At 43.3% G+C, this 12,566-nt stretch overlaps 1 protein-coding gene across 1 annotated transcript in view; it reads right to left on the bottom strand.

The window, feature by feature from the left end:
* LOC144101761 (RYamide receptor-like) overlaps nucleotides 1-11,914 on the bottom strand; it is a 318,561-nt gene extending 306,647 nt beyond the window's left edge. Inside the window, exon 1 of the mRNA XM_077634945.1 lies at nucleotides 11,450-11,914. Coding sequence (XP_077491071.1) covers nucleotides 11,450-11,769 — 320 coding nt within the window. The 5' untranslated portion in view covers nucleotides 11,770-11,914. The remainder of the gene's footprint in view (nucleotides 1-11,449) is intronic.
* Nucleotides 11,915-12,566: the final 652 nt, after the last annotated feature.

Here is a 12,566-nt window from a genome sequence, read left to right as displayed (position 1 = left end):
ACCGTGTGCTTAATTGGCTGGTATGGCAAGCGGCGAAAAAAAATATCGCGACCTAACGACGGCAAACAGAAAAAGGTCAATCACAGGAAGAATGTGCATAGTAACCACACCATGCTTTCCGCACGCCAGTCGCACAAATAATAGTCTGAGTAAATGTTTCCGGAGCCTAACATGTCAGAGAAAGACCGTTTAGGGAATGTTTATTTTAGCAAGTATTTTTCACAAAAGATGCCGTGAACCTTTTGATCTTTCTATTTTGATATTGGCAGATATCATTGTGTGTTGATTCTGTTCCGTTTTTCTCCGAAAATTTCCAGAGTGCGCGTGGCAACACCGCCTCGCCAGCCGTGAATTTTTTTTGCTGCCCATTTCAAAGATAGGACTCTAGAATCTATCGCACAAAAGTGATCTTTGGCACAGTATTAAGCTGCACAGGTTGTTCGTTAATCTCTTTAATGTAATTGCTCCTCATTTCATGCCAATTCTGGCCAACGTATTATAGCACCCATCCACTGGGAATGGATCGACAGTGCTCTACATTATATATACTGCTTCTGAAAGTGCTATGGATCATAGGACATCACTGAAATACTGAGATCATAATAGAACGCCGCAGCAATGTAAGGTTTGAAAAGTCAAGAGGATCAGAGTAAGTCGGCGGCCAAGAACTGACAAGTAAGTGCAACTGGCGGCACAATTAGTGTGCCTGTTTCTGTATCCAACCAATATTCATCATATTATCTTTGTGTTTTCCACGGGTATCGACTTTGGAGGCGCTAAGTGTTTGTGACGCGCAGAGACGAGGGTGCTGCAGAGAGAACGTTGGAGCAAGTGGGATATGTTTTGTTTGAAAACCATAGACATAGTTGTCATCATGTGTTAATGACGGCGAATAAACCGCTAGCTTGCTATGCAACGGAATTACCTCCATTTAAGAGCTTTATCGTGATCATGTTGTGGTCTCTACTATGAGTCGTTCCTGTGTGTTAGCATTATGTCCGCAATATTGTCACGTGGCGGCCAGCAGAAGAATGAGACGTGATGACCTATGGCAATGAGATGAATTTAAATGCTGCCAGTCCAGCGTGAGTGCTCCGTCCCGCGCCACTGCCAGCTTCGTCTTCGTGACAGTACATTGTGGATTTGTCTAGTATAGAGTGCGGTACAGAGTGGTAGAGTAGGCAAATACAACCATCATTTCTAGTTGAACTGATAACTAGAGATGCACGTTTTTGGAGAACACTGCGTTTCGCTCATTAAAAAAATCAAAATGCTTTGCGATAAGAAATGTTGGCGAGTAAAAAGCGCTTTTCTTTGTGAGAGATTTTAAAAATGTTTATAGTGTCAAGGTGGGATTTATTTAAAGCGCACCGAACGCGCTTTTTTACGACTATCCGGCTGATTCATGCTTATCTCTAGTTGGCGTAGTATTTCAGTGTCTAAGGTCAGACCGCCTCGGCGCTGAAGTACAGCCACAGTAGCTTTTGTGAAAGGGATATGCGCAATTTAAAGATATATCTGGAGAGAACAGGGGAAAAATTGCCATGCTTTAAGAAGTTGCCAGCGGTTATGGCTTAAAAGGCGTGAGTTCTGCTGTCATATCTATGTTTGATATAACGCCGACCGGCTTATATTTGCTGCCGGCGCATCGCACAGAAATATTTCATGAAATTAACGAAAAAGGGGCATGCATGTACACCCAACCCTTCTCTCATAGAAGAAAATGAACAACAGGCCTTGCATCAGTGAAAGTGGCAAACATATTGCAGGCATACATGAAGGGTTTGTTGTTATTTCACACGAGAACCTCTCCAGGATAGTCAAGTCGTGCGAGCTTCGTCTTTGTGAACTAAAGTATGGACAATAAAACCTTCGACTAAGGAACGTCATGGCTTGAGCACTGGCTACTTAAAGCCGTACACCGCAGTGGGACCTAGAACAGGAGATTCTTCACAAAATTATTCGAAAGCGAAAATTATTTATGAGCACTTTTTTTCTTGGTTTCGACTGTGATTGTGCAGTCCGTAGTCAGCAACCACCCACAAAGAGAATTTTGAGTGGCGTGAAGACGGTGAAATAATAACCGCTGAGCTCGCTCTGCATTTGACTTCTACATCGCAGCAAAGTTTTATTCAGATATAGAAGAGCTGGCTCGTAGTTGCTTATTCTCGAATTGATTCAAAGTGAAATGCTGTCGAAGTTCAGCAGCCTAGCTTTTGCAGACATGCTTGGAGCACGGTCAGCGTACTGAAAAGGCTGTGATCTAGGTTGCCCAGACATGGCCACATGGCCGGCTTTGCATGGGGCCTGGTCAGACTGCGGTGCTAGTACTGTAGTCATGTCGGGGCCTCGCCAGTCTTCAGCCATGCGTTGTTCACGCCGATGCTGTAGCTACACAGTACCCCGCCCACTCTTCGCATAATGGTTAATAACCGGATATGAGCGGTTTATTCCGCCCAATGGAAGCGCAGTAAATTTAAACTTGACCTGACGATATGCCGAAAAGCATGGATACTTTTAACAAGTTTTGCATTGTACCCTGTAAATTTTAAAAATAATTTAACCAAAAGGTATCACTGTATTACGAGCACTGAAAAATTATTTGCCCCGGCAATTGGTTGATATGCAGGAGGTACATGTTAAAGCGGAAATTTGGGCTAGTTTGAAATCATTCACAACCATAATTGGTAGCGTTTGTTTCGAGACGAGGACAGAGTAACACATACGCACAGGACATACGCTAGGTTTAACTGTCCTGTACGCATGTGTTACTCTGTCCTTGTGTGGAAACAAGCGCTAGCAAATATTATTGTGCAGGAGGAACCAATGACGCCGAAGCAGAAGCCTCTAAAAAATCACGAAATACAAGAACGCATTACTAAAGCAGCATGCCGGAATCGAACTTCTCGCAGCAATGGCGGTTCCAACTATATGTATTCACCGACAAACGAGTGCCGTTTATAGGGAAGCGTGCTCCGTACGCAAACAACACATTTAAGCTCATTGTGAAGGAAGAGCACAATGATGGGTTCTTTTTTTATGCGTCGGATATGCGCAGGTGGCGCATACTGAAGAAATCATTCATGGGGATCTCTTGATTAAGGAGACGATAATACAAAACATTTTTTGGTACATCACCTAGTTCAGTGAATAGAGTTATAAAAAACTTTCACTCACAAAAGTGTTTTGTTTGGCGTTGCATCATTTCGCAAGGAACTTAAAATAAACCCTAAACCGTACGCACATGCAGGATTCGGCTCGTTATGTTTTTGCTTTCAATTTGTGTATGCTTTGGCCAAATAGTGTAATTTATTTCTTGCGCATATCTCATATATTATGTTGTAACTGATGGTTAGAACTGTTGCTCGAGAACAAAACCTAGTCGCCAGAAAAAAAAAACAGACACAAGCACAACTGTCATAATAAATTCTCTTGCGTCCGAAACAAACAGCTTGAAATGGTAGTTCTCAATATTGCGGCTTCTAGGTAGCCTTGATTATGTTTTTTATTCAGTGGACGTTAGAGGTTGCAGAGCCTAGCTCTTGATCAATCAAATCGCATGCGTGCTCGTTTTCCTCTCGCAAAAGAAGAAATGGTCTTAACAGGAGTGTCGCGTAAATTGGCTCACGCGAACGCTTGCGCTACCTACGCGCTTGATAACGCGTCATTTGTCATGTTGTTGACGTAAACTTCATAAAGTTAGCGAATTTCAAAACTTTCACTTTATTAACTTAAACATTTCTGCCAGGAGATTATCATTGGCGTGATGCTGAATTTCGTTCATACCAAAGCAGCTTGTCAGAATGACATGCCATGTTTATGGCATTCTGAAATTTTCCAAGACAAATGGTAGTGATAGGTTCTTCTCTCCAACATGAAGATGATATCTGATATGTAATAGGGCGGGTATGGATATCCAAATAATCGTGCAGACGTTTCCTGATATATTACACTTGCCATACTCATAGTGTCTAATTGCATGTGTGACCCTACCAGCTTAATTCTTTACATCAAGATATTTGAGTAACGAGCGATTAGCTGTTCTCGCACGAAGAAATCAAGCGTTTGTGTTTCAATGATGGAGTTTTATAATCATATGCGCTCGCTTGCTTGCCGCTCTTTTTTTATTCTGTGCTTTTCCCACCATACTCTCCTTCAAGGAACCATGAGAGGATATACATAGTCAGCCGTTGTGCGCTATTTTTTCTTCGGTCTATGCTCCTGATTTTCCTTGATCTTTGGTGGCTGGGCATGCAGTTTGATTGAGCGAGGGGGTTTACACTGAACCACGGGATTTAACTTACCGCAAAAAAAAAAACAAAAAAAGTTTTTCATGCGAAGAAAGCGAACTACACAGAAAAAAAAAATAAAAGAATCCGAAATCCGTGAGCCAACCCATCAGGGGCGTTCACCTGTCCCAGCGCCTAAAGAATGATGCGAAGCTAAAACGCGTGGCAGGACACAAAAATTTCACGGTGCTCTGTCTTCATTGGTTTGACATTTTTCGCGAAGAAGAACAAAGGCGACGACTTTCTTGGCGAAGCACGTCGCTTCCCACGCATTGCCTTGTAACCGGCGTTCGGGGCTCGTAAAGCGTCCGATTGGAAATAATTACGGCGTCGCTGTGGCGAATGCTGCACATAATGGCACCCGACGCGTGCAAATCTATTTCGAACTTTTGCAATGTCCGCGGCCGCCGACGGACGGCAAACGACTCGCGCAGCTGCAAGCGTTTACCAGCCCCGCAGACCTGTGCTTGCGATTTCATCACTAAATTACGCGGTTTTAGAGCGCTCGTGTATATTTTTGGGTTTATGCGATGCATTTTGTTCGGTCTGAAAATTAAACGCACACTTTGTAGTGAAACTTTCCAGGGCTAACCGGTTTTATCTATTGTGAAGCTGACGGCAGCACGCTCGCTGTCCACTTGAGGATGGAACGGGCAGCTCGGTTATGAAAGACAGATCAGCACGCATACATCGGGCCGATACTCTTTATCTCCGTAAAACATATGTGCTGCGACAATCAGATAAGAGGCTCAGTAAACACTGCTTTACCTCACTGTTCACTCATTAAAGAATAGACTTACTGAAAAGCAGGAAAACCACAGCGGCCTTTTTTTAGACGGTGTTAAACTAGAGTAGCGGATTCTAATATCGTATTGGCTAGCCAATCGCCTCGTATATATGCATCTAAACATGGTGTTTCCCAAGGAACCGCAAGCTCGAATAAGAAGAGGCAGGCCAGTGCCCAACGTTCCAGTAGCAAGTTAAAACATTCAGCCAGATGCAATTTTTATATGGGATATAAATAATGCGAGCAGTAGAGCATTTCACACCGGGGAATTGAGCCGCCTCAGATATAAAAAAGGAAGCAGCCAATGACTGCAGAAGAATGTGGACAAAGCATGTCTTATTTTGTGTTTGTCTGGTTTAGCTCGCCACTATGAGACAAATCGAATTTCCAGAACTTTCAAGCTTGACTCAGAAACATGCACGTTGTCAAGGATACGTGTTTCGAACCTTACGCTGTGCAGTCCGACACAGAGAACTTTTTTTTCTGATAAGTGCCCAGCCGACTGCCTCTGTTGGCTCGGCCAAGAACCGGCTGCGTCGCGCGTCAGGTTAATTTGTCTTTCATTAAAGATCCGAACTTTCGAGCTTTCGTCGCCGTCTCATTTCAAAGACCGTGTCTGCGTTACGCGCGGGCCTCGGTATGATTGTGCAATTTTTAGTTGCTCAGCACTAATTAAGTGAGAAAAGGTGTAATTTGTAATTAAACATCTCAGTACGGGAAAATTTTCTTCGTTTTTTTGTTTTTGCTGCCCCCACCCCCACCTCCCCCGAGCTTTAGATGCACCAAGAGTGTTAGTAAACTTTGCAAGTTTTTCGTCTGTTAAAGAAGGAGAAGGAAAGAGACAAGCTACGCTGCCTTGTTAAAGAAAGTCGGAACGTTTTGAATTAAAATCTGAATCGATTGTTCACGACTAACTTCCTCTTTATATTTCTCCGTTCCTTTGGTGTTTCCACATTATGGGGTCCGCAGCGGGCGCAGCATTTCCTCTCATTGCAACGAATTGGTACTTCGGCACGCAATTTCAATTTCAGGTGCGCGCTGAGCATGCTCGTAGCCCGTCATCACTTTCCTTTATTCGGCTTCTCTCGCGATTTTCGCACACAGTTTCGACTGGCTTGAAGATAAGCCTCTTCCTTGAATGGCGCTTGTGGAGCTTAAGCACGTTGTTATCTCATCAAATCTTTATCGCATGGCTTTATGTACCCGTGGTAGTAATCTCAGAATTCCAAACTATTTCATATTCGTCCTTGTTGAAGCTTGAGCAGTGTAATTTTTTCTATACAAAAATGAAAACGAACCAAAAATACACGAATGCTGCTCGAATGGGGCTGTCGGTGACTTCCATATCTTGATAGACTCTTTCATTGAGTATCTAGAAGATTGTGCCCTAAAGGTCGTTAAATCGGCTTGGTAAAAACCTGAATGAAACTCTTTTATTTTCCAATATTTCCTGGAGCCCAGATAGAAGCTGAATTTTTCATGTGTTGGATGCGTTTAGGAAAATGCGCACGTGCAAGTGTGTACAAGATGGTTGCTTGTTATTCCTTAACTGCGGTCAAGCATATAGGTTTTTGGACTTTTAGTTGGCAGGGACATTCCTCCATGTATGAAACGTTACCGGGACATTGAAACCTTGTTTTTTTTTAGTTAGATAAGCAAGTCTGTATTGAGGTCATTCATGTGTCCCTAATTGTTTTTTTCGTTTTGACATTGAAAGAAGGCCAGCTGTGAAACTGCGGCGCAAAATAGCGGCTAAGTGTGGATACGCTCGCGAGTGTTCTATGTGTGCACAGGCATAGTATTTTCTTCCGTTTTTCTTGACGTCCTCAAGTACGACTTGCGGCTGAGATGCGTGACTTATGAATAATGGTCGCAAACAGGATTTCGATCATGTGGGCGCGATAGTAAAGCTATGAGATAAGCAAGAAAAAAAATTAAGGATTAATGTATCTGGTTGCGCTTGCGAGCGTGAAAACCTGTCAACACGCATCAGACAATCTCGGAATACTCTGCAAATGTATTAATGGTATAAATGTGCAAAACTGCGGTGCCCAGACGCAAAAACACATAAAATGTCACTTTGAAGAGAAAACCACTGAGCACAACTGGGAGTGTTTGGTGGTAATAATTTTGATGACCTTTCTCTGAGCCCGATCATTTATAATTACCATGTGTACGAGTGCTGCACCAGTGGTGGAATTCCGATTTGCAAGGCGCTTAAGTCTGGGACGTTGTGCTAGGCTGAGCTATGACAGAGTGCGTTGGCTTCTAAACATGCATGTTGTTGCTGAACAGCCACTAAACGCAAAAACCATCAAATTTTCTACCTCTGCTTCGCGCTGTGTACTCTGCTGTCTCTCACGCGATAGTGAGGCAATTAATGCAGATGTCGATTTTCCGCTTACTCTTGAGCGGCTCAACGAATCGGTGTGGACGCACATTACGCCATCGGCTTTTCGATTCATGTCGACCCGACAGTGGGTTCCAGCGTGTTGTTTTAATGACAATAAATTCCATTTGCAGTTACAGGGAGATGTGAATGACACGCGGGAGCGGGCCTTTCGGTGGCTACACATGACACACCATGGAACGATAGCTACACCCGGGGATATCAGCGAGACTATGCACAAGCGTTCAGAATACGCTTTGGCCGCTGGTGTTAGATGTACAATTACCCATGGCGGTGACTGGGGTTTCCTTTGTTGTGTTTTGTGTGAGATGGTCCGAAGCTGTCGTTTTTCACACAATCTTGCTTTTTACCTATTTTGCTTTATTTTTATGTAGAGTTACACGGATGGCCGCTGCTTACAACGCTGGACACTTGCTTGTCGAAGAAGAGCAGTAAGATCATATTATAATCGGACTTGCTGACGTTTCAAGTTTCGCCCTATAACCATAACAAAAATAGAAACAAAGGCGTCAGAGAGTAAGCATGCCTAGTCTGATAGGAAGAAAGAAACTTGCGACCACAGTTGAGATGTTTAAAAGCAAACAGTCGTTATTTTCAAACGCGGTATCCTCTATTTCGGCTTGTGTCTTGTCTACGGACTTATTATGGTGCGGATATGTTGCGTACAACTGTTCGTAAAACGCTTAACTTTTTCAGGAAAGATCGAATTCGCACAGAGATGTTATGAAGTGAACTCCAGTAGCTGTTATTGAAAAAATATTCTTTTTGTCCGCATTCGTAAAAAAATCATGCGCTCTAAACATGGTGACTCTACATATGATTCATTTGCTCGTGCTCTGTTCATAATGTATTGCATGTATATGCTACTGAATGCATCTTCTAATGAATGTGGTTTTTAATGCTATCGTTTAATTGCAAAGCAAGAGGCGTTTATTGCTTTCCGTGATTACCTTTCTGAGTAAAAAAAATGTGCTGATGCTCTGCTCTTGTAAAAGAGATTGGAGTCAGTTAAGCTCAATAAAAGCGGCTTTGACTCCAATCTCCTCATAAGCAACGTATGGGGAAAAATTAAAGGAAACTCGAAACCTTTGAAGTGTTGTGCGCCCTGGAAAAGTGGACAAGTACTACCATCAGAAGGGTGTGTTAGCCTGCAAAGCTTTTCTCGCTCTCTCTTTGTCTTTCTTTCAAAAGCGTCGAGAATGCCTTTGATAGAAGTAATATTCTTTTTCAAAATTGCGCCATATATGTATTCAAACAAGAAAACACTCTCTCAACTGCTTTACAACCACGCAAATGAGTGGGGAATGTGGGCCGTAAGATATACTCTGATATGTGAGAAATGGTTTTTAATGTCGTAGATTCGCACAACAAAACACTACGTGTGGTTTTCCGACACTATGTATGGTTTTCCGACAGTGCATTATCTGCTGATTGTTTCTATTTTTTGAGTGCGGGAAGAACAGATAAGTTAAAAGGCTAATAAAATGTTTTGAAACTTTTGTAAAGCGATTTTGGACTGTAATTTCTTTTCTTGGCGGCACAAAAACATGGGGCAAAGCTACTTGTCTCAAAGTAACCTTTAGGTATTTAGCATAGAGCTTGCCGAGCTTAAAGTCGTTCAATAATTTCTTTTTTATGCACCCAAATGAGCCATTTCATTCTCACTTTAGTAGTTAAGGCGATGAGATATCACAAGGCATCTGGCGTGAGGGTTCAAATACCTTTCATATTCTTAATAATGAATAATTGTTAGGTCCATGCTAATCGCAATGCTCAAAACTATTTTCATAATAACAAGAAGCTTGAGATAGATACCACAACAAAGTGCATACCAAAGTCCTGATGAACGCCCTCAGTTTTAATTATCATGTCATTTTCTTTCCCTCCGTATCGGAAGACCTTGCGCTTCCTGGCAAAAAGCAACTAAAAATAAAACAAGAACAAAAATTAGTTTTTAATTATTTTATTTTCGAAGATGTATAGAGGGCTGTCAAAGAGAGGGTGAAATATTTTTAACAATGCCTTTGTACGCAGCAAAAGTAGCAAAAATGTAGTAATCCCTTTTACTACATTTTTACTGCAGTTAGAGGTTTAAAACGAAGAGGACAGAACTAAAAGATAATGTTCCGGTAACGGCATGGCGTAACAGCATTTAATAGAAAATGCAGCAGTTCCTGTAAGCATTAGAAAGTTACGACCCTTATTTATACGGCTATTTCTGGGAGTACTAAAATCCAACGCCATATACCTGAATTTTGACATCTTGTGATGCCAGTACACATTTGCTGTAGCACCATAGCAGCGGTGGTTATGATGTTATGATGCATGTGGTATTGACCTGACAATAAGCATTCAGGCCCTGCCTCAATGTGAGAAAAAGAATATCACTTCCTACCACTGGCACGTATTGCAAGCGCCTTCTCACATCTTCAGAAGTAGCTTAGCTCTATTGCGCGCATCTCAGTTCGTGATTCTCAAGAAACGTAACGAGGGTAGCGCTATGCGATGGCACAGCCATCCTGATAACGTATCACTGCAGTATTTTACGATACTTGAGAAAATGTAACAGATTAGAAGACAATCCTTCACATCACCGACGTCGCAAATCACACGCATGGGTCACTCGGCGCGCGAACCTTTTGTAGCTACACTGGCGGGCTGGCAGAGTCGATGCGCAGTCAATTGAATTGAAGGGATTTCCCTCGCTACAGAGCTCGTGCAACGCAAGTGAGGTGTGGAAGAGGCAGAAGAAAATACAAGAGGTGCCCCATAAGGTGCACTGCGAGGTTTGAGTCTTGTAAAACGGTGCTGACTCTGGGCGGCGTAACCGAGGCTCCAGTGCAAGGCAGTCCGCTACAGTAACTATGATGTGAGAGCGGAGCTGCCAGCAGAACAAAGTAATTTTTGTGCAAGAGATTTTGCTATAAAGGTAGGCATATACCGAGGTACAGCAAAAACCGAAGTCGGCGCTTTGAGCCCCGCGGAGTTTCCCAAGAGGTCATTAATCGCTCACTGGTCGTTCATCGGCTTCCTTGCATTGAAATTAAATATACAGGAGCCTCCTTCCCCCTTCCCCCCCCCCCCCCACACACACACACTCTAAAACGGTTTCCAAAAAACTTGTTAACGAAGGCGCACGATTACACCTACGGCGAATTATATCAGTCGTTTAGTAGAGGCACGATGCCGCGCATTGCAGCATTAATGATTATCGAAGATGGAACAAAAATAAGCTGCAAGTTTTCTTTGGAAAATATGTAAGTTCACACTAACTGCTTAATGGACGGTTTAGCCACGTCACATGTTCTGCAAGAAAGGATTCAAAAGTGCTAGTGAAAGATGACTTCTGTCTTGTTTAGACAGTAGTTTCTGGCGGATTACCAATACGTGTTTTGCAGGATATTGGCCTTAGCCGTATTCAACGTGGCTTAACTAATGTTAGACACTTCTTGAGTTCAACGTTTATTTTATTTCTTCTAACTCGTAGTTTTTTATAAGTAGTCCTTGCGTTTACTTCAACATGGTTCACGGCACAGTAGAGTTGTGTTAAACGTAGTATTCAGTATAAAAACCCCGGTGCATGAAAGTAAGCTGCTTAAAAATATAACGAAGCTTTTCTGTTGAGGTCATTTGCGAAATTAGAGGATTTAAGAGCCGGTCTACAGCTTGAGGCAAGAAAACGTACCGACAATCTTAAGTCGAGCTTCAAGAAAATCATTTTCATTTCAAACAAGCGCGTGCAATACAGAGTAACGTGGGCAGAGATGCTGTGCGCAGTCAGTAGTTTTTATAGCCCAACATTAAAAAGCCGCTTACTTTTCGGCAAACCATCGGCAACCGAAAGAGGGTGAGGTCTGTCGTTCAGTTGCCGAGTGCACGTACTTCTTCGTGCTGTCAAGACAACGATTTTATGCTATGGGTCGAGAAAGCACTTAAGAAATATAGGCCAGCAGAGGTACTCACCTGTCGACACCGATGGCGGTCAGGGTGTAGACAGAGACGATGACCGAGACGTGTTGCATGAACAGCACGACGGGGCAGAAGAGTGGCTCGAAGATCCAACGGCCCAGCATAAAGTCAGTGTAGGTGAACGGTATGGAGAACACGGCCATGGCGATGTCCGAAAGGGCTAGGTTCACCAAGAAAAGCCGCAGCTCGCGCGATGAACGACGGCCCAGGACCAGCACCACGATTACCATCACGTTCCCGCCGAGGGCCAGCAGGGCTGTGAGGCTGTACAGCGCTATGAGGAAGGCCTGAAGCTCGAACCCTAGTGCGTTCATCGGTGGGTAGTCTTCAGCAGTGAGGTTACCCGGAAATGATGCAGCTGATGAGTTATCATCGGAGATCCACGGACTGGGTGAAAATGTTGCTTCAGTGGCGACATGACCCAAGGCAACCGAAAGGTTACCGTCCGTGGCCGGGATATCCGGCAGGGTGGGCTCTGCCACTGTCGCCCACAAGGACATAGTCAAAAGTCTTTAGCAGTAAACGCAGATTGCAGATTTCCTACGGGAAATATCTTTCTTGTTTTGGTGAACTTCGCACGTTTTTTCTGGGTCTGCTAAATAGGAATCAGGGCACTCTCTTCTAGCAAGGGCGATTTGAATTTAAAAAAATGCTTTCCTTTATGGGCGGAGCTTACTTTGCCAGCGGTGAAAGCAGGATCATAAATAAAGAGTTTTCATACATCTATGGGTTTGTAGCTGCAGTGCCAAGTTGTAGAAAATGCGCAGATTGATAGTGTCGCGATCACTAGTCACCAGTGTCCGCGTGCCGCTGAGGCAAGAAATGCGATGAACAGTCGAAGACTATAGTTCACTTTCTCACAGTTTTAAATTACTTCAGGTGCATAAATAGCAGTGTCCTCCAACTGCCGAGAGACTACGAAAAACTCGATCACTTTATCGGACGCAGGCAGAAAAGTTTTTGCGAAGAATAAAAAATGCAAAATCCCCCAGAGTCACCAAATATTTCCTAACGGCGGTAGCTGTCACAGCGATAAATCTCTTTAACTTCGTCGAAGTGGAAAGGATGCGATACCTTTCTTTATATCCAGTCTCCGTTCGCGTCAACAACA

Source organism: Amblyomma americanum, chromosome 1 (assembly GCF_052857255.1).
Source record: "Amblyomma americanum isolate KBUSLIRL-KWMA chromosome 1, ASM5285725v1, whole genome shotgun sequence".
NCBI classification, from domain to species: Eukaryota; Metazoa; Arthropoda; class Arachnida; order Ixodida; family Ixodidae; genus Amblyomma; species Amblyomma americanum.
The sequence above is the reverse complement of the archived record's forward strand: the minus strand, read 5'-3'. Positions and strand labels throughout refer to the sequence as shown.